The sequence below is a fragment of the Ammospiza nelsoni genome, chromosome 21 (genome assembly GCF_027579445.1).
Source record: "Ammospiza nelsoni isolate bAmmNel1 chromosome 21, bAmmNel1.pri, whole genome shotgun sequence".
NCBI lineage: Eukaryota > Metazoa > Chordata > Aves > Passeriformes > Passerellidae > Ammospiza > Ammospiza nelsoni.
The window spans coordinates 4,217,742-4,238,916 of NC_080653.1; the positions used below are offsets into that span (position 1 = coordinate 4,217,742).

The window sequence follows — 21,175 nt, forward strand, 5'->3', positions numbered from 1 at the left end:
TAAGGTGTTGAAAATGAAAAATGAAAAAGAATGGAGTGGTAATGTGAACGTTAATTTCAGGACATGTCATGCAAATTCTGTGTTGGAGTGAACTTCAGGGCCACAAAAGCAGAGCTGAGGTGCACTGGACTTGTGACTCCTGGTGCACTGCAGACATTATGGACCAGACTGCCTTGCTGATATTGCTCATCAGGGGAACCTTAAAATACATTGGGAAATCATTTGTGCAGAAGAACCAGTGACAGAAATTGCAGGGCTCCTGAGTAAAGTACAAATTGTACCTGAGGACAGTGTTTGGGTGCAGCTGTTACCTGGGAGATGATCTGTGGGACAGGAGGTTGAAGAAGCAAATGCCATTCACTTTTATTCTTGTGGATTGATGTGGGGGGAACCAAGCAGCCAAATTAATGTTGTGATGTGGTGACTGAACTTGATGACATGGGAGATTCCAGTCCTGGAGTTCTATGTAACTGTAATAATGACCTCCTTCCTTACTTACTCACATGCTGGCTACATGGTAATTTAGGCTGTTCTCTAATTTGCTATATTGAAAGAGAACAATTAGATCTGTTTGTTTCTCTCAAGGAGGGACAAAATCTAAGCAAGTTTAAAACAAGGAATTTAAAGATGTTTATAATCTGGATCCTCAGTTTCATTACACACTTTTTATTTAAAGATTACATCAGGAATCCAATGGGTGGAGTTAGGTATGATTTTGTTTCTCAGCTACATAAAACATGCCGCTCCTCCCAGCCTGGTCATTTCCATGTTTCTCTCTAGCAGCTGAATGCATGCAGAACTCAGTGATTCACTGGGAAACCACAAACATTTACAATGCCTTTATGTTGTTCTTGTCAGGGAGACTTTAGCAACTTGCAACCCATCCAAGATTATGATGAACTTTGCTATTAAAGTTTCCTCAGTGCTTCTCATTTCTGTGGTCGTGTGTGTTTAAAGAAAAATTCCTGAGAAATACTGTCAGTTTGTTTGGGTTGCCCAAGGTTTACCCTGTGGGCAGGAGGCCTCCCATGCTGTTAGGTGGCAGTGGCATAGAGCTGTTCTCTTTATGTCCTGAAAAAGTCCTGAGATAACATTTTTACAGACTGGTGGTGGTGGTCATACATGTGGGGGTTTTGTCTCCCTTCCTCTGCTTCCCCCATGCACTTAACCCAGCTGTGGGGCTGGGCCAGCTGCACAGTCAATATTGCTGTAGTGAGAAGGGTCAGGGACTTTATATTCCACATAAAAATAGGTCTGATTCATAACCAAAGGCTGGCACTTGTGCTGAAAGACTTTCTGAAGCTGCAAAAGAAATGCTGTGTGTTTTTGGTGGTGCAGAAATGCTGACTTCTCTGGTTAAGAGCTGTAGAAACATGTAGTGGCTCCATGGTGTAGTAAGACAATACTCACAGTGTCACTGATCTCTTTTAAAGATGGTAAAAAAATCTCTTGTAGTAGAAGTCAGAGGCTGGGAACTGAGCAAATTTAGAATCTGTAGGAAGCATGTGTATGTCAGAGAGTATTCCAGCACTGAAGTAACTTGCTGAAAGGTTTATTAGCCCTCAGTCTCCAGGTGGAAGCTCTGTGCTTGGCTCACAGAGAAGCTGCAGGTGGGGCAGAACTTCCAGGACAATGTTGAAGTTATGGGGTGAGTTTGTTTGGGAAGAGCTTGGACTGAACAGCTCTTTCTGCCACTGCTGTCCTCACACACTCCTGCTTGGCTGGAGGATGTTTGCAGAGCTCTGAGCTCTCCTGCAGCTCAGTCCCATCCCTTTTCTTCTGAGACTTATTGCAATGAGCCATTCCAGGTCAGCTGTGGTGTTAGAGGTGAGTTTGTCAGTGAGTAGGTGCTGGCAGAGGTGGGTGCTTACCTGGGAGAGCCTGGACTGGAAGCTGTGGGATGCTGTGGAAAATGATGATATTTATTGCCCTGCCTCTGGTTGAAATGTCTGTATTTGTTATTGGCCACTCCTGCCACTGTCCCTCACAGATAGCTTTTTAAGAGGGAAAAATTATAACAGTGAATTTTGTACCTTTCTTTGACCCAGGGAGAGGTTTGCAGCTCTTTAACTGATGTGCTCTTGTAATTCAGGTGGTGCTGCTGCTCACAAGGACACTGTCCCCTGTGTCACTCTCTGTGTCCTGGGTCACACTGGCAGCTGGGAGGCTGCAGCTGCCCAGGCAGGACAGCCCTGGCACAGAGGCTGTCACAGAGGACAGGGTATCATCTCCTGGTGTCTGCCTGCTTGGCCTGTCCTGCCTCAGGGGTTGCACTGCCTACCTGCTGAGATCCTCAGTGAGGAGCATCCTCACCAGGGAAATGTGGCCTGGGTCAGGCAGGGATGTGAGCTGGAACTGGGAACAGGCAGTGTGAGACAAGTGCAGTCTTGGATATCACTGAATTATGCAGGCAAAGCTAAGAGGCAGATGAGGGAGAATCAACAGCCAGGAACATTAAATGAAGAGACAGATTCCTGAAATAGCAGCTCTGGCTGCTGCAAGGCAGTGGCTCTTTGCTTACATAAGCTAACTTGACCTTATTTGTTCCCAAATTGTTTAAGTATGCTTATAAAACACATCCCAGCCATGAGGGATCCATGTTTGCCTCTCCTTAGTCAGTGAGGCAGCTCTGGGTGTCCCATCAGGTACTTTTGGGTAGATTTCTTTGTGTGAGAGCCCTGCTTGCTGTTGGTGCTCTTGGCTGGTGCTGCTGGGTCACCTGGGCAGAAAGTGTTGTCCACAGCCCTGCACTGCAAAGGTGAGGAAGCAGAAAAACTCCTCTGGCACACTTTTGGCCTCCCAAATCCTATATAATTACTTTACACAAAGCAGAATCTTGCTGCAGTTGTTCAGGTCTCTTCTAACTGGGGCTCTGGATGGCTCAGTTGTGTTCATGGTATAAAGAAATAGAGTTCATGTTGTAAGTGACAGAGCTCACCTGGGATGCTGGAACATTTGGCAGGAACATCTTCCTCTTGGAGAGCTTTGTTCTTTATCAGTTGGTCTCAAAGTGCTTTACAAAGGAAGTTCAAAGCACTGAGTTGTTGATGTCATGGAGAAAGTATTTTGCAGAAACCCAAGCCATAATGGATTTGGTTTGGTAGAGCTGCTCATCCCGTTTTGCAGGTGACACTCCTTGGCTGGGAGCTGAGCCAGGAATCAAACTTGGCTCTCCTGAGACATCTCAGAGCCCCTTTTTGTGCATGGACAATCTGACCATCTCTTCACTTCAGAACATCCCTGTGTTTGGGCAGTCACCTCTGTCCCAGCCCACCTCTGCTGGCTGAGGCTGCCCTCAGGAACAGTGAAATACTTGCAGAGCCTGAGATCCAGTTCCCCATTCCATTCAGGAAACTCTCACCCAGTTTTGGTGAGGCATCCCTGGCTTTGCTGCTAGGGCCCACACACTCTTTTCTCTCCATCTCATCTTTCAGCTCTCCCACTTGTCACTGGTTTGTTTCTCTTCTTAGATAAATTTATGTTTTCTTTTTATTTGTTACAAAATTGCTGTCATGGCTTTGGAGTGACCTGTACCAATTTTTCAGTAACTCACTGACAGATTCAGGGCAGGAAGTTCCAGGTTCTGAATACATAATTTCATTACCTTTGTTTTGTCATCCCTTTCCTATGGAGCAGCTTGCCCTCCTGAACTGAGGTGTTCTGTGTAACTCCCAGCTTATGCTGAAACTCCCAGTTATGATGTGAAAGTCAAAGGGAAGTGGGAATAATCCAGAAAATACATGTTTGGATGGTTGTGAGCTCAAAACAGAGCAGCCCTCAGAAAACTGTTGTTAAAACTGCTTTCTCTGCCTTGAACACAATGATTTCCTGAGGGTTTCCTTTTTCTTCTGCAATAAGTGCCTCATAAGAAGAGACAAATTTTACTGCTGATTTTCCCTCTGCTTGTTTTGTCACTATCATAAGGACTGGGCAGAGCAGGCAGGGTTCCACTTGGCTGTTTGAAACCCAGGTGGGATCTAGGCACCCTGCACTGACAGAATCCAATACCTAAATTCAGGGCAAGACCAAAGCACTCCCAGTCACCATTTCTGGATAATTCAGATAATTCATATCATCCCATGAGATGCATTTGATGCCTCCAGATGTTGGTTAGGCTTTGACTGGGCAGGCATGGATGAGGACAGGAAGGGATGGCACAGATAACCCCAGAGCTCTTTTCCAGGTTCCTGTGTGCTCCCTGAAGATCATTGTTGTACAGCATTCCAGGGTTTTGTTAATATGATGTTGTTCAGCAAGGGGTTTAAAAGAATATCTGGAGTTATTAAGAATGTGTGGGGGAGAGAGGAAAACACTATCTGCCCTTCCACTGTGGACATGCCCTTAATTTCTGAAGGGCATCACATTTGATTATCAGTGTCTTAATTTGTCGTGAGATAAATTATTAAAGTGGCTTCATCAAATCTCTAAAAAAAGCCATCCTTCAATTTTTTTCCTTGAAGATTGCCTGAACCTTTATCTGTCCATCTTTATAAATTCTTAATTCATTGCCCTTTCTCAGCCTCTTAGCTTGTAAAATGAGGCCAGTCCTGATTTACCTGATAGCTTGCAGAATACTGGAGGTCTCTGTAGAGATTTCCTTTTCCTCTGTTCCCTCAGCTGTCCTGTGTGGTTTTTCCCTGCTGCATTTTCATATGGCATTTGAAAAAAAAAATCAAGATCATTAAACTTGGGAAAGTGTTGACATCTCCTGTGAGGATGGCTTCTGGATTTTTTGTCTCCATCACCAAAAATGTCTTTATTTACACCCTTCAGCATGTGGGTCTGCTCAGTCCCCTGCCTTCCCTTCTTCTCAGTCAGTGCCAAGCAGAGACTTGGTGGTTCCCCCCCTTTGGGAGCATTTCTTCATGACTTGTTTGTGTTAGAGATGCAAGGAAATAAGTTTTGAACATCGATACTTTCAGTCTTCAGAAACTTAGTGAGAGAAAATGGATGGAGGAGGGGCTGCCAGTGCTTCTGTTCTGCCTTTGTGTGCCTGTTACCTGCTGTCCATGGGTTGGACATGGATGTGGCTCTGGACAGATGAAAACTGGAGTGAAGAGACATCCTGCTTGCTCTTCCCTCCTCTCTTCTTTGTCTTCCATGGGTTAGCCCTGAGTTCTGGTTTGGGATCTGTTGTACACTGATGATTATCATGAGAGGAAGTATTTGGGGCTGTTTGTCAGGGTTTGGGAAGCTCAGAGTTGATTCCTGGCTCTGTCCTGGTTTGTGTGGCAGCATCTCTGTGAATGCTGGCTCACCTCTTTCCTCTCAGGAGAAGCACAAGCAGAATGACAGTGAGGGGATACTGAGCATTCTGTCTGGGACAGTGACAGGACATTGTGCAGCTGCCAGTGATGGATCTGTCAGGCTGATCCCATGGAGGGAAAGGGCTGTTTTTTTCAGCAGTGAACTAGGCTGAAGGACATGCTAGGAATGCATAAATATTGAATTTGCTGGGAATGTCCTGATAAAGTCAGGAATGATGCATCTGACTCCATGTTCTCAGAAGGCTAATTTATTATTCTATAATAAATAAATAATTTATAATAAATAAATAAAATAATAAATTATTTTATCATATATTAAAGAATACTATACCATACTATACTATACTATACTATACTATACTATACTATACTATACTATACTATACTATACTAAAGAATACAGAAAGGATATTTACACAATGCTACAAAGATAATAATGAAAACTTGTGACTCTCTCCAGAGTACTGACACAGCTTGGCCCTGATTGGCCAAAGAGTGAAAACAACTCACAGCAGAACCCAATGGAACAATCACCTGTGGGTAAACAATCTCCAAACACATTCCACATGAGCATAACACAGGAGAAGCAAATGAGATAAGAGTTGTTTTTCTTTACTCTAAAGCTTCTCAGCTTTCCAGGAGAAAAACCGTGGGAGAAGGGACTTTTTCAGATAATGCGAATGCCACACATAAACATGAAATGGCATTCAAACAGCCAGCTGGGAGCCGAGCTTGTCTCTGGTGGCAGGGCACTCTGTGGCACTTGGAGTTCTGCTGTGTCCTGTGAGTCTGGGCTGGGAGTGTCCCCCAGTGGTCCCTGTGGCAGGGGCAGAGGTGCAGCAGGTGTGGGTGTGGGCTCCCTGGAACAGCACATTGGCATCTCCCCTGCAGGGGAGCTGGGCCCTGCCTGGGATGCTGACTTTGGCTCTGGGTGTGCATACAGCCCTTGTGCTGTATGGATTTTTCACCAAAAGAATAATAAAGCACTGGAATGCTCTTCCCAGGGAGGGAGGTGGTGGAATCACCATCTCTGGGTGTGTTTAAAAAACACTGGACATAGCACTGGGTGCTGTAGTCTGGGTGAGGTGTTAGGGCACAGGTTGGACTCAGTGATCTTAGAGTTCTCTTCCAACCTCATCATTCTGTCATTCTGTGCTGTGTGATGGTTCCAGGGGAGTTCTGGACTTTGAGCTGTGTGGTTGTAACTTCCTGCCAGCTCTCTGTCCTACCTGTGTGACTGAATTACTGCAGGTACTCACCTCCTGTGCTCCAACTTGTTTCACACTTTGTGAAGATGGGGGAGTGCTGTGAAGTGCAGTGTGACATGGAATGAAGGCTGGATCCTGCAGCGGTTGGGATGTGTCCATGTGTGATACAGGAGTGAGGGATGTAATAAACCCCACTGATGGTTAAGATGCTGGCAGTGTGCAGTTCTTGTAGGAATCTGAGAAGCAGAGAGCTCTGGATCCAGGAGTGCCCTCCTCCAGAAACACCAGAGGCTCTGGAAGCAGCAAGTCTGACACAACCAGACAGAGCCATCTCTGCAGCTGCATCCACACAGGGTGAGGCAGCAGCTCTGTGTGTGCTGCCTTGAGCTGAGATGGGAGTTCCAGCTGTGGAAATTGCCTCCATAGCTTTTCCTTTTGGAAAATGACCTGCCCAGATCTGCTGACAGCTCAGATGTGCAGACATGAGTAACCAGCACAGCTATTGCTGAGCTGGAACTGAGCTATCCTGTGAAATGGGACTGGCTGCTCCTGAAGCAGCAGAGGAAGAAAAGCAGAAAATGGGAGAAAAGCAACATAAATCAGCAAGTGATGGCAGTGTAGCTGTTGGGTGTAAATCATGAGGTCTCTGCTTTTAGCCTGGTGTAATTGTGTTGTGTGACCCCCTTGGGCTGGCAGTGCTTTCAGAAGCCAGGGAGTTGGATACCTGTGGAACAGCTCATGGCAGAGAATCAAGGAACAGTGGTCAGACAAGTTCTTCTGGGTTTCCCTTTCACTCTCAGCACTGACCTGCAGCATAGCTGGAAGCAAACCTCTGCTTTGTGCCTCAGTCCTGCTATGTAAAACACATCTTTACCAGCCTTGTGCAAGTGTTTGTGATCTGATCAGCACTCCCAAGGGTGCTGCAGAGGACTGGAATACAACTTCTCTTTTAAAGGCATGTTTGCCATCTGTTACATAATAGCTTTTGCTTTGATTTTATGGTTGGATGGTGAACATTCCTCAAATAAAATCAGGCTAGGCCTGTAAGATGATTGACCTCTGCAATTGGGGTGGCAGAGCTGATTTCATCTTCAGGGACCTGAGTGAGGGAGCAGAGCACTGCATGCAGACACTGGTTGGTGTCCTATGTAGGAAGTTTTATAATTACTTGAGATTAAATTATATAAATTCTTGGGAAAGCTGTTTTTTACTTCTGGACCCAGTTCCCATTGAAGGGGCTTTGGATTTCATTCCCTGGGATCCTTTTCTCAGGGTTTCCAGCACTCCCAGCCCAGAGTCAGCTTCTTTTACATAACCAGTGAGCATGTTTGTGTTGGTGTCTCATGCTAACCCAAATAACACAAATCCCATGGAAGCACACAATGCACATAACACAAATCCCATGGAAGCAAATGCTCCATTCTGTGCACTCCCTGCTGCTGGAGGAGGAGAATGGAGCAATGCCTAATCAGAGACAGCATCTCATGGAATGCTAATGGAGTGCTCTGAGTGCTGAGATGAAGATAATGAGATTGGGCTGAGCAGGAATTGGGCTCAGGTCTTCAGGGAGGCTTGGCTGTCTCTGCCCACCCCATACAGAGCTGCTGGTGGTGGTTTTGTGCTTTAGTAGCAAATTTGTTCTACACCCTTTGTAGCAGAAGGGAAAGGGAGGAGGCAAATGTTGATGAGGATCAGTAAAACTTTACCTGAATCCATCTTCCTTAAAGCCAGTCCTTCTGGGCTAGAGAAAACTCCACAGTCTGCAGGGATGAATGATCTGCTGCTTCTTTGGCTTCTCCACTTGTTCCTTCCTGGTTCTTCTTGTTTGGCTTCTCCTTGTTCCTTCCTGGTCTTGGAGAGCTGTTTTAAAATGATCCATTTCAGCAGGGAGCTCTTTGTTTGCAGAGCATCTCAATTGTACCAGTTTGCTTCTGGCTATTTATACTGGTGGAAGTGTGCTTGTGTTTCCAGATCCATGCAAAACACAGCTTTAAATAAAGATGTTTAGTCACTGGACCAGTGATGTTTTCCATCTCCAGCTGGGCCAGGTTTTCTCTCCACAGGTCTGCATGAATTTGGTTGGGTACCCCCCAATAGATGCATGTCCCAGTTTCCCCAGCACCTGAAAACCTGTGTACTGCTGAAAATCAGCCCCTCAGGTGTTGTTTCAGAGCTACAGAACTTTTCTGTTGACTTCAGTAGGATTTATTTCAAACCCTTCAAAGCATCAGGGCAGCAAGAACAGGCAGAGCCAAGCCAGCATGATTTAAATGCACTTGTCCACATCACTCATGTACAGTGAAGAGAGAATGTAATTTATTTTTAACACCTTTTTAATTCTAAAGTGTTTGTATATTGAAAGGATGAAATGACAGTTGACTTCACTTTGGCTCCATCTCACAGCACTGCCCTGATTCCTCCTGTCCCAAGGAGCTGACAGTCCATGCTGATTTTCTCACACTGTGAACTTGTGCACAACTTAGCAAAACAAGGATTTCAGCCTAATAGTCTCTGAAATGTGATCTAACCACAATGAGGAGCATTAGCTTGGAATATTTTGTTCTTCAAATTACAAAGAAAAATGTTTAAAGAAAGTGTTTAGGTAAATCAGTCTTTTTTGTTTATTATTATTTTAATATTAGTGGTAAGCCTAATAAACTGAATGTGCCTGACCCATGGGGTGTTACATCCTGCATGTAAAGATTATTTTTTTTCCCAATCACACTCCCTGTATTTGTCTCTCTTTTTACCTGGGAGACTTCAGAGCTGTGGAATTGTGTGACCTTGCAGGCTAATGACAGCTCTGGAATAGAGTTGCAGTGCATCTGTCCATATCAGGAGGGAGTAATTAGCAAGTTATTGATAGTCAGATGAAGTTGCAGCTTGAATTCCAGCCAGGCTTTCTAATACAGGGCTTGAGTGGACCATCCTGAACAGGACACAACTGTATCTTTATTATTTAAAAAAGATGCTCCCAGGGTGGGGAACCTGGACAGATATAATAATTCTACTTGAAGGCTGCTGGTTTGGCAGACATGTCACCTTGTCTCCCCACTTTCTATGCTGAAAGTGTTCCCTACATTCTTACTGGGCATCATTATTTTTTCTGTTCTGAGTGTCATTGCTGAAAGAATTTGTTTTGGGGAGTAAATTTCCTACATCTCTCAGTGTCTGCAAGGATTTTTTATTTTATTTGCCAACTTGATGCTGATGCAGATGGAGAAGAGTTTGCTGTGTCCTTAAATTGTTAAATGGGTACAGGTTTGGGGCAGGCACTTCTCAGCCTGGGGAGCTGAGGATGCTGAGCATGGGATGGGCTTTGCCCCTTGGCTGTGGTGAAATGTCCAGATCCCAAGGAAAGGAGAGCTTGGTCACAAGTGCAGCTTCTTGGCCTTCCAGGGTGGAGTCAGGGATTATTTTACCTCTTCTCCTCCAGGACAGCATCTCCACTTGTGCTTTAGCCTAGAAGCTGTGGACAGCAGCAAGGTTGTGCTTCTGTAATATTATTTCTTAATTAAACTGGGTATCAGCAGCTCTCACCAAGTGCCTTCCTGAGCTTTTCCAGAGTTTGGTGTGGTTTGTGTTCCAGAATTACTTTGCTGACAGGTGAATCCTGCCATTCATTCCTTGTTTTCTGCTTTCTCCCGAGAAGTGTGATTTGTTTCCCCATCTAATGTCTGTTTCTTCTCAATCTTCTAATTTAATTTGCAGTGTTTGAAAACACTTGGAAAACCCATCATGAAGGCTGAGAAGGAGAAAGTTGCCAAAAGCTTGGAGCTGTTGAACTTTCTCCTTAAAACTGTGAAAGGGCAGGTGAGTGTGTGACCAGTATGTGACAAATGGCTTTTTTCTGAGGGTTTCCAAATGTCACACTTGGATTTTGCCATGTGATTGCTGCATCCCACCTCACTTCCTACCAAAAGTACCTCTGGAGGGAATGCCTGGCTGGATCTGAGGGCAGAAGAGCTCTCCTGTCTGAAGGAGTGATCCACAGTCTTCATGAGCTGATCTCCAGAGGAGAATCTGTGCAGTGCTCAGCAAACACTTGTGGCAGCTGCTTTCTTAGCAGCAGAAATACAGCCAGAGGTACAGTGAGGGTGGGTTTTATCCCAGGGGATTGCTCTTTCCTCTCCACTGAACTTCAGGGATCATGATTCCCAAAACCAGACTTAATAGCTTTAAGAGCAGAGGTAAGCCTTTGTTCTGGGGCTTTGTTTTCCCTGATAAAAAAATTACTTTTTTGAGCATGCATGGGTTTTCTATAGGTGACAAAGTATGTTCCTAATGTGGTCTTATTTACTGAAGGAAAACACCACAAGCAGCAGAATTGCTGCAGCCCAGTTTCCTACTGATAAGCCCAGAGCTCAGACCACAGCCTGTTCCTTTGTGAAGACCTAATAGGAAAATGGGTGGAGGAGAGAGATTATTTCCAAGGCTCTTGTAGGAGCTAGACAGCCCTTTCTGCCTGGTTTGACTGAGGTTATGCAGTGGGTTACAGAGGAGGGTGCCAGATATTCAGAAACCAGACTGAACACATTGCTGCTTTCTCCTGGATGGGTACAGAGTCATTAATGTGTCTTCTTCTCCCTGCTCCCAGCCATGGACAGGAAAGGAGAGCAGACTGAAGGACCCTCCAGCTCTTTTTATGCCACTACAGTTCTGTTAGACTCCTGCCTCTGGTGGAAATTCAGGTTTTCAGGCAAACCTGAATGCGTGGTGTGACCCACCAGACTGAAGTGGTGCAAACAGGCTCCAGGAGGAGCCAGGCAGGATTGGTAATTCCTGCCATTGCCTCTCTTGCCCTTGCAGGAGCTGAGTGTGGAGCTGGCAGAGGTGGAGGAGGTGCTGCTGGCCCTGCAGCAGCTGGAGGACATTGGGAGCTCCCCACGGCTGGACTCTCTCTACTGGAACGTCATGCGCTGGCTCAATCACACGTGCGTGGGGCCTGGGGGTGTCTGTCTGTCTGTCTGTCTGTCCTGCTGCTCTGCAGGGAGCTGGGGAGGCAAAGGAAGGCAAGGCAGCAACTTCAGGGTGGAGTTTAATGGAGCTCCTTGGTTGGTGGGGCTGGGACCCTCATTAATGCTTGTTTGGAATAATGCCGGGCTCATTGTTCTGTGTGCTTACAGCTTGGGATTTGTCCTTGGTGGGAATGGGCTGTGGCAGGTGACATGATGGGAATGGGTGTAACAGGTGACTGGTGACATGTCTGCTGTCCTGTGCTGCAGAAGACAGCAAAGCCAGGGCCACAGGCAGGCATCACCCACCTCCATGGGTGATCCTCATCCTCACAGCCTTCATCCTCACCCTGTGCTCCCTGCACCTTCCTGGTGCTGCTGCCTGTTCATGGACTGCCTGTCACATGGCTCACACTGTTCCCTGGCTGTAAATTGAGCTGCTGTTGGTTTTTGGCATTCTCTCTGCAGGAAGCCCAAGAAAGAGAAGACAGCCCCCAAGGCCAGGCAGGGAGAGGAGCAGCTGAGGAGGAAGAAGAAAGGATTCCTGCCAGAGAGCAAGAAACGCAAGAACCGCAAGAAAGGTGTCCAGGAGAACGGGGTGGAAGCAGGGGAGGATGGAGAAGAGGAGGAGCAGCCCCTGGGAACACAAACCCCCAAAAACAAGAAAGGCCTCGTGCCTGGGGGCAGCAAAAAGCACCCAAGCAAGGGGGTCAGGGAGAATGGGGTGGCAAAGGCGGAGGGTGGGGATGTCCCCACTGCTGATGGAGGAGATGCTGTGGCTGACAAGAAGAAAAAGAAAAAGAAGAGAAAAAACAGAAAAAGGAAAGGTGCTGCAGGTGATGAAGCTGAGCAGGTTCCAGCTGCAAAGAAAACCAAGGGGAATGTTGTCCAGGAGATCGAGAAGAAGAAAGACAAAGCCAAAAAAAAAAAAAAGTGAAACAAGCTCCAGTGCTGCAGGAGTAAACTCCATGGACTCAGCCAGGTCTGGCATGGCTAGCATGGCTCAGTAGACTGCTGAAATATCTTTTATTATCTATAGTTTTTATACTCTCCATGATTTTAAATAAACCTTCCATCATGCTGAGCTCTAAAGCTGTGGGTCAGGCTTGTGTGAAGGGTTCAGCCTGGAGCACAGAGAGCTTCAGGAGGTTACATTCCCTCCAGGCTGTGAGAGATGGCCGCAGCATCTCCAACCCTGTCTCCATGATTTCCCAAGGCAGAAGCAAGAGTCTGGTTTGGATTCCTTGGGGAGTTGGGGTGGGTGTGCTGGCATGGCTGAGTTGGTGGTCAAGCCCTGTGGGAGATTCAGAACCCCTAAAGGCCCATGCCTGTCCTGCCCAGGCCCAGCAGTGCTCACAGCTTTTCCAGTGGGGGAGATGCAGCCTCTGGAATGCCTGGGGTTAAATGGGTTTGCACAGGCAAACTCTGGGGTCAGCTATTCCCAGTTTGACCACCCTGGTATTGTCCATAACCACCATGGTCTGGCTTTTTTTGCCTTTTTGCTGCTGGGTGCTTGGAGGGGTCATGGCCCCTGTGGTGGTGCAGGGAATCAATAAATCAGTGAAACAATTGAAATGGTTGATTGATTGGCCACTGTGCCCGGCCTGTGTGCAGCCATGCAAGGCACCTGGAACTGCAGGCCTGCAGCAGGCTGGGAGTGACTGCCTGCAATTGCATCTGCTGAGTTATCCCCAGGCCCCTGAATGCTTTGGAGAGTGCCAGGACCAAGTTCTCCCAAGCATTGGGTACCTGGTCCTTGTTGAGAGCTGAGGCTCAAAGTGTTTGAAATGCTGCTCAAGCTGCAGTTGCCAGCAAAGCCTCCCCACCTGCCCTGCTCCTGGTTCCAGAATGTGGGTGTTGGTGCCTGGCCCTGACTCCTCTCCAGCATCTGAGGGAGCAGGGCTGGGTTGATGCTTGGACCTGATGGTCTTGAAGGTCTTTTCCAGCCTGAGTGATTTCTGTGATTCTCTGAAGGCCTCCCTGCTGCAGTTTGGTGCTGGCTCCTGGCAGAAGCTGTTGCTGGGAGCAGGGCTGTGCCTGTTGTGCCTTCAGCTCATCCTGCAGGTGGGTCTGCACCACCAGGCAGAGGTAGGACACTGGAAATGTCATATTGCTTTTGGAGGGGCTGAGAGAAGAGCTGCAAAGGGCTGGGTTTGCCTGGGGCAATTGATCTGCCTTTGCCATGATTCTCTGCTGAAATGGCACAGAGCTCCTGGGGGACAGCAGCACAGATCCCACTGCAGACCCACAGCTTCCCCTTTCCCTGTCCCAGCCGTGATCCCCAGGGTGAGCTGCACATCCAAGGTGTGTGCTGGCTGCTGTGAGCAGCAGGTGAAGCTGGAGTTTCTGTGCCCAAGTTCAGCAGGGAATCCTCCCTGTGCCTCCCCCACAGCTGCTCCCTCTGCCCTGGGGCTGTCAGGCCTGAGGGGCCCTGCCTGTGCTGCTGCCTTGGAGGGCACAGCCCTTGTGCAGGCTGGATGAGGAGGGGCTGGCAGGCTCTGGGCTCTCCAGGTCAAGATTGGCACAGATTGGGCAGGAGGTGAAGGGCAGCTCTCCTTGTGCCCACCCTGGGTGAGGCTTCCAGCCTCTGAGGGGTTTGCAGGTGGAGATTTGGGTGCAGGTGTCCCCAGGACACTGCAGGAGGTGGCTGATTCCTGCTCTCCATGGTGTCCCCACGCTTGTGTGAGCAATTCAGGGCTGCACTCACCCTGCTGGACCTTTTCTCCCAAAGCCCTTACTCATGTGGAGGTGGCTGTAGGCTGGAATTGCTGTTGTTGCAGCCAAAAGAAGAGCTGCAAATCTCCATTCCCAGGCAGAAGGTGCTGGCAATCACTGCCAATCCTGTCTCCAGGAACAAGGGCACCTCTGCTCCCAGTGGGCCTGGGGATTGACCCTGGGGATGCTGCCCTGCCTCTGCCATTTACTGCTGAGAGCTGCTTCACTGCCTCGTTAAAACCTCAATCCCAGCTAAGCCCCTCCAGCTGTCCCCAGCAATGACTTTTCATGTATTATGCAAATGCAGCACCGAGCAGGCCAGCAGGTCAGGCTGTCCCTGGTTTAATGATCCAGAGGGACTCAGAGGGGACAAGGGGCTTCAGATCTGAAATGTCTCACTAATGATTTCCTTCTTTGTGCTTGTTATGTAGGACATGCTGGGATTTTGTGCCTCTGCTGTGTGGAACCACAGGAGGAACAGCAGGCAGGTGGGAGAAAGAGGGAGCTGGAGCAGAGGGCTCTGTCCAGGGAATCCTCCCTGCCTGCAGAGAGAGCAGCTGTGGCACCCAGAGCCTCCATGCTGAGGCCACAGGGCCTGGCTGAGCTCTCTGGGACACCTGCCAGGGCCACTGCAGTGAGGGGCTGGTGTGGATCAGTGTCACTGTCACTGTGGGAAGGGCAGAGCACGAGGCCAGAGCTGTGCCAGCTGCTGTTGACACAGGGATGGGCATTGGGCAGTGCCAGGCTGCAGAGGCTGACTGACCTCCTCTTTCTGTGTCCATGGGTGTGCTCAGCCTCCAGGACTGGCAGAGTGGGCAAGGGGAAAGGGACAGGAGAGCTGCAGGGCACAGTGCCAGTCATGGTGCCCCCTTTTGCCAGTGAAATTACCTGATTTTGGGCTGGCTTTGATGCACTGCCTATAGAATGCAGTCACTAATTCAGCAAGTCAAATTGTGCTTCACCAGCTCTTATTTGGGCTTTTTAATAATCACAAAGGTTTTGTTTTACTTGATTTCAGGTCCTGTCTGTGTCTCAGCCATGAGGGCTTTAGATGATGGAGCATGCTCTGATTTGAATGAAGCCTTTTCTCCTCAGCTGCCCTGGGCTCAGAGCTCTGTGGCTCTTCTGGGTGCAGGAGAACAGCCCCAGGCCCTGGGCACTGAGCTCAGGGGAGGGTGCAGTGCTGGAGAAGGGCCAAAGCCATGGGATAAAGCCAGGGAGTCCTGTGAGGGTGGGCAGGCCCTGGCACAGGTGCCCAGAGCAGCTTTGGCTGCCCCTGCCATGGCAGGGGGGTGGAATGAATTGGTCTTTATGGTCCTTCCAGCCCAAACCATTCCATGATTCTATGATTTCTGATATAATATCCTGAGAGATTTTGCCAGGCACGCTGGGCAATGGGTGCAGTGTTGGAGTTGCTTGGGAGAGGCTGCCATGCAATCAGCACCTCTTGTACAGTGTGATAAATGTAAAAATGCACCAGGGACACCAGGGCACCGCAGCACACAGAACACACAGAGGAGAGGGTCAGGGCAGCACCCTGTGCCAAACCATGGGGCTGCTGTTTGTCACACCATGGGTGGCCCTGTGGGAGCTCTACAGGCACCGAGGGGTTTGGGAGGGTTTGTGAAGCAGGGATGGGGAATGAGCAAACGTGTGGGGGCACACACATGACACACACACACATACACATAACACACACACACATAACACACACACACATACACATAACACACACACACATAACACACACACAACACACAACACACACATAACACACACATACACACATACACACACATACACACACAACACACATAACACACACATACACACACATAACACATACACACACACAACACACACACACACATAACACACACACACACAAAACACACATAACACACACACACACACAACACACACATACACACACATACACACATACACACACACATAACACACATACACACACACATACAACACACACACACATAACACACACACAACACACACATACACACACATAACACACACATACACACATAACACACACACATACACACATAACACATACACAACACACACACACACAACACACACACACATAACACACACACATAACACACACACACACACATAATACACACACACATAACACACACACACAACACACACATAATGCACACACACACACACACGGGTATGGCCCTGATCCAAACCCAGTGTGCACAGCACACTCTTCTTAGCAGTAGTTGATGGATGGAAGCTAAAGCTGCTGAGCTTCAAAGCTTATCTATCTGCTGGAACATCAGAATTTAAGAAATTATTCTTAATCAAGTCATTTACAAGAATGATTAAGCTGAAAGCCCTGAGAGGCACCGACAAAAGGCCATCAGGGATGGGTGTTTTAAGTGACAGAGCCTTTGCTTTTGTGGTCTCCTGGCTTGGAGCCTGCCCTGTGCTGGAGGAGGACTCTGGAGGGAGGCCCTGCTGTGGGAGGCTCTCCCAGCTGGTCAGGGGAGCCTCAGACACCCGAGTGTCACAGGAGCCGAGGCTGAGCTGCTCCCAGTGCAGCAGGAGCAGCCCCTCCTCCTTTACCCTGAGAGCCCGGCGGCCATGGCTGCTGTGGGGTCACTGAAGGGCAGCCTTGACTGTGGGACCACCTGGGCATCATTTCCTGCCTTCCTGAGCGCCCAGCCCATGAGCACTGACCCGTTTCCATCAGTCCATCAGCCAGCTCCTCTGTTGTGCTGAGTGGGGCTGGAGGGGACCCCACCTGTGCCAGGCCCACACTGACCCCTTCCCCCAGCTCTGGGGAATGGGAGGCTGGAATCCACCACCCTCCCTGCTCCTGGTGTTACCTCTCCACAAACCCCAGGCAGGCTGGTGTCCTGGGAACTTCTTGGCAGCCCTGGAGCTTGGAGCATCCTCATCCCAGGGACCACAGCCAAGAGGTGACACAAGAAAAGGAGCCAGGGGGTACATTTTAAATACTTTTATTTCTTAATTTACATAAAGGTATATATTTGGCTTATCTTTTTTTTTTTTTTTATACTCTGAGATTCACAATCAATTGCTCTTAAAAAATAAAATAGTCATTTGCTTCTGAAAGAAATCAGAAAACTATTTTATACTCCTCCCTTGTATAACAAGAAAATTCACTAATACTCCCATACATCACGTAGTAAAAGTGATTGTAAGTGCTGGTTTGCCAGACAATAAAGCCAATGGAGAAGAGAAGAAGCATTTGGGGTGGAGCTTGGGAGAACTCTGCTTCCCAGAGCACAGCCAGACATTTTTGGGGACATTTTTGGGGTTCAGTCACCCTGACTTAAGGGGAGAGGCTCCTGGGGCCACCCAGACCTGCTCTGGGGTGGTGGCAGCAGGAGCCCCTTGGGGTGGCACTTGCTGCCTTCTGGGTCATTCTCTTGCTTCTCTGGGCAGGTGCCACTGCCTCAGTGTCCCACCCTGTACAAACCACCCGACTGCCAGTGCAGGATCAGCTGGGGGGGGTTAATGCTTTAAACAAATCCCCTTTATGGAGTGGGGTAGAAGAAAACCCCTGTGATTAACTGAGGGGAGCTGGAGCCTCCCTGGTGCCTCTGGACACTGCACAGGCCCTGCTGAATGCAGCAGGGGTCTGAAGAGCCTGAGCCTCCCTGTCTCAGCCTGGAACATGTGGGAGCAGGGATTCAGGGATCCCTTGGTGAAGGCAGGACTCATTCTCACTCCTTTGCTCCCTTCCCTCTGTCCTTGTTCAAACAGCATCTACAGCATTTCCTTCATGTGCACAAAGGATAAAAGCAGCAGGGACTGGAGCCTGTCACAAACAAGGATTGCCAGTGACATTACAGAACACTTCAGTTCCCTTTTCATTGCTGACTTCTGAGAATTAAGTTTAAGGAGAATTCCTAATCTCTGAACCTTTGCAGAAATGTTCCATTTTGTTGACAATAAATGCTACACAACAGAGAGCCTATCAGAAAAGCAATTTAGAAAATGTGGTTAATCTTCTTTGGTCTCTGAGATGAAATGACTGATTGTTGGGTTGCTTTTTGTTTCCTTTTAAACAGCTTAAAAAGGAATTTCTTAATGGGAATCAGAAATTCATGTGCCTTTAAAGCCAAGAGTTTGGCTCCCAGACTACAGCTGCTGTGTTTCCCCTCTGAGTGTAAATAGTGGCACGAGGTAGGAAGTGAAGCATTGTTGGGATCTGCTTTGCTTTGTTGTTTCTAGCACCTGGCTTGCTCAGGCACTAGAGGAACACTTCTGGCTCTGGTTCTTTAGCCAACTCTTGGAGCTCTTGTTAAGGAATTCCAGGTGACAGAACCCTTGCAGAGGAGCCCTGTGAGCTCTGGGAGGAGGGAGGGCTCAGGGGATCACAGGAATCCCCAGCCTGGCAGGGATTTGCCATGGGGTGAGCACCTGGCACTGGAACCATCTCTGCTGCAGAGCTGTGCTGCAGGTCCAGCACATCCTGCAGGGGATGGGAGACAAACCCAGGTTTGCTAACAGCACCTTGCTGTGCCTGAGAGATCTTCTGGCACAGCCAGGACAGCAGCTCCAGCCCTAACTCACATCTGGTTCTGCTCTGACATTTCCTGAGCTCATTTACTCCTCCCTGGACCCCAAGTGCCCTTCCTGTGGCAGCCTGGCCCTCTTCAGGAGCTGTGCTCCCCTTCCTGCCCCATCCAGCTGACACAGCACAGCTTTGGCTCCTGCAGGTCCAGGAACCAGACTCCATGGATGGCACCACTCCTGCACTGGAGTCCAACCCAGTTCAGCACTGGCCTCGTCTGACAGCTCTCAAAGGCACCTCTGTACAGGTACAGCTCCAGGTGCACCCCAGTGCCAGCTCAGGCTGGGTGAGCAGGAGCCAAGCACTGCTCTGAAGGCAGTGCCAGCCTCCTGCTCTGGGATGTTGGCAGGGAGAATTAGCATTGACAGTCTGATATGGTATCATGTAAACAAAGCACGAGGTCACTGGCACAGCAGTATTGCACTCCCAGGCCCAAGGTGCAGCCATTCAGCCAGCTGGATTTTGGTATTTTAAAAGCCTGTGAACCTCCTAGGAAGGCTGAATTTAGCATATGGAAAACTTTAGAGCCTGTAGGGATTTCTGTCCAACGTTCTTCTGGGCCTTTCTGTGACAACCACCAGCACACCCAGTGCAGTGAAACTCTCTCCTCTGTCCCATTGCTCAGTCTCAGTGACAGGTGGGTCAGCCACTGGAAGTTTTCCTGTGGTGCCCTTGCAGGCCCTGGCACCTGGGCACTGAGATGAGGAGAGCTGTGGACGTTATTCATGTCTGCTATGGTTGCACAGGCAGCTCCAGATTTCAAATGTTTAAATAAAAAATTTATCTAAGTATATATATATATATATATATCTCATCTAATGTCTCCAGCAGATATAAAGCTTCTTATAACATATTTAAATAAAAAATAATAATCTGAATCAAGCCTTCAGTGTCAAAGAAAAGGTGATGTACAGAACAGGTCCTCAACTAGTGCAGTCTGTGGGAGTGGGAGTGCTGGCAGAGCAGCAGCATTCCATAGGACACCAGCTGCCCCACAAACAATGTGGACTTCATTGGCTACAACTAAAACCATTTACACAATCTACAGTTGCTCACTTGGGCAGCTTTTTCTGGGTCCAGTGGACAGTTGGTGTCCATGCTCAGGGGACCCCTGAATGTCCTTGTGTTCCAGAAGTTTCCACCTTCCCAGCTGCCCTGCTCATCTCCTGGGCCTGACCCTGCAGGCTGGAGAGAGGGATGGAGAGATGGAGACCCCCTCTGTGATGTGGAGCTGAAGGATCCACTGACACCCAGCACAGGAGGGTTCCAGGTTGAGACTGGTGTGGTGGGAGCAGGAGTCCACGTGTCCCGGCCTTCACTGGCAGCTGCACACAGGGAACAGAAGGAGTTACTGGGGAAGCTGCAGGGATGGATTGCTGGGGGCCAGCTAAGAGACTGGCCTGGTTTGAAAAGGAAGTGAGATTGTTTGGAGGCTGTGGTGAAACCAATGGGTGCTCAGATTTGAATGTTGGCACCTGGTGTGGCCACTGAGGACATGGATACACCTCTGAGAACACAGGGGGTTAAAAGCAGAGAACCCCCAGGGGAACTCTCTCTTGGTTCTGGTCCATGAAAGAGGTCAGACCTCGTTTGTATTGTAAGTTAATAAAGTTCTTTCCTTTATTCCTAAGCTGGAGCCTGCCTTGCTCCATTTCTGGTCACATCTCACAGCAGACATTAAGGAGAATATATTTTCATGGCTGCACTGGCATCGCACTCTGTCAAACCATGACAGAGACCCCGGTGTCTGTGCAAGCAGGGGGTTGGCACAGCCTGCCCCTGGGGATGTGCTGAAGCCATTTGGAATGGAACAGAGGCTCTGTGACCCTGGCCCAGCCCCTCCAGGAGGTGACCAGCAGCTGTGTGCCCTGTGCAGGCACAACTGCTCCTGCTGTGGGCTGAGGCAGCCCAGGACAGGCTCTATTCCTGTAGACTGCTTCTGACACCCTCAGTTTACTAAAGAGGAGCTGCCTTGTGCCTTAAATTGTCATTTTAGAAACAGCTGTCCCCTGGAGGGCCCAGCTCAGGTGCCCGCCCAGCAGAGCCCAGCTCAGGTGCTGCTGGCACGGCAGGGCAGGCACTGCCTGTGCCCATGCTGGCCTCAGGGCCATGTCAGCACCTCTGCTCACTGCTGAGGTACCTCTGTGTGGCCTCTCCAGCAGCCAACTGCTGTCCCAGATAATGGGGCAAGGATAACCAGTGCTCTCACTGCAGGATTTCCTGTGAGAGGGCCTGAGCTCCATGTTACGCAGGAAATTGCCCCTGACCTTAAAAATTAGTGGTTGCTGGATTACAGGAAAATTCCCCTATGATGGTGCCCTGGTTTCTTTCAAGCTGTTTAAAACTGGACCAAAAAAGAGGGAAGTGCAGTGAAAAACCTTGGTGTGCCCAGGACACAGGTAGTGTGGTCTGTAAGCCACTGGTCTGTAAGCCAAGTTTCAATAACAGCAC

At 48.8% G+C, this 21,175-nt stretch overlaps 2 protein-coding genes across 3 annotated transcripts in view; one reads left to right on the forward strand and one right to left on the reverse strand.

Moving 5' to 3' along the window:
- MYBBP1A (MYB binding protein 1a) overlaps positions 1 to 12,522 on the forward strand; it is a 49,674-nt gene extending 37,152 nt beyond the window's left edge. The window contains exons 25-27 of the mRNA XM_059486845.1: positions 10,187 to 10,288; positions 11,285 to 11,409; positions 11,899 to 12,522. Coding sequence (XP_059342828.1) covers positions 10,187 to 10,288; positions 11,285 to 11,409; positions 11,899 to 12,367 — 696 coding nt within the window. The 3' untranslated portion in view covers positions 12,368 to 12,522. The remainder of the gene's footprint in view (positions 1 to 10,186; positions 10,289 to 11,284; positions 11,410 to 11,898) is intronic.
- Positions 12,523 to 17,171: 4,649 nt separating this feature from the next.
- Positions 17,172 to 21,175, reverse strand: part of LOC132082520 (sphingosine-1-phosphate transporter SPNS2-like) — a 135,533-nt gene continuing 131,529 nt past the window's right edge. For both annotated transcript variants that reach the window (XR_009419816.1, XM_059486824.1), the window contains one exon: positions 17,172 to 20,049. The gene's annotated coding sequence lies outside the window, so the exon portion shown is untranslated. The remainder of the gene's footprint in view (positions 20,050 to 21,175) is intronic.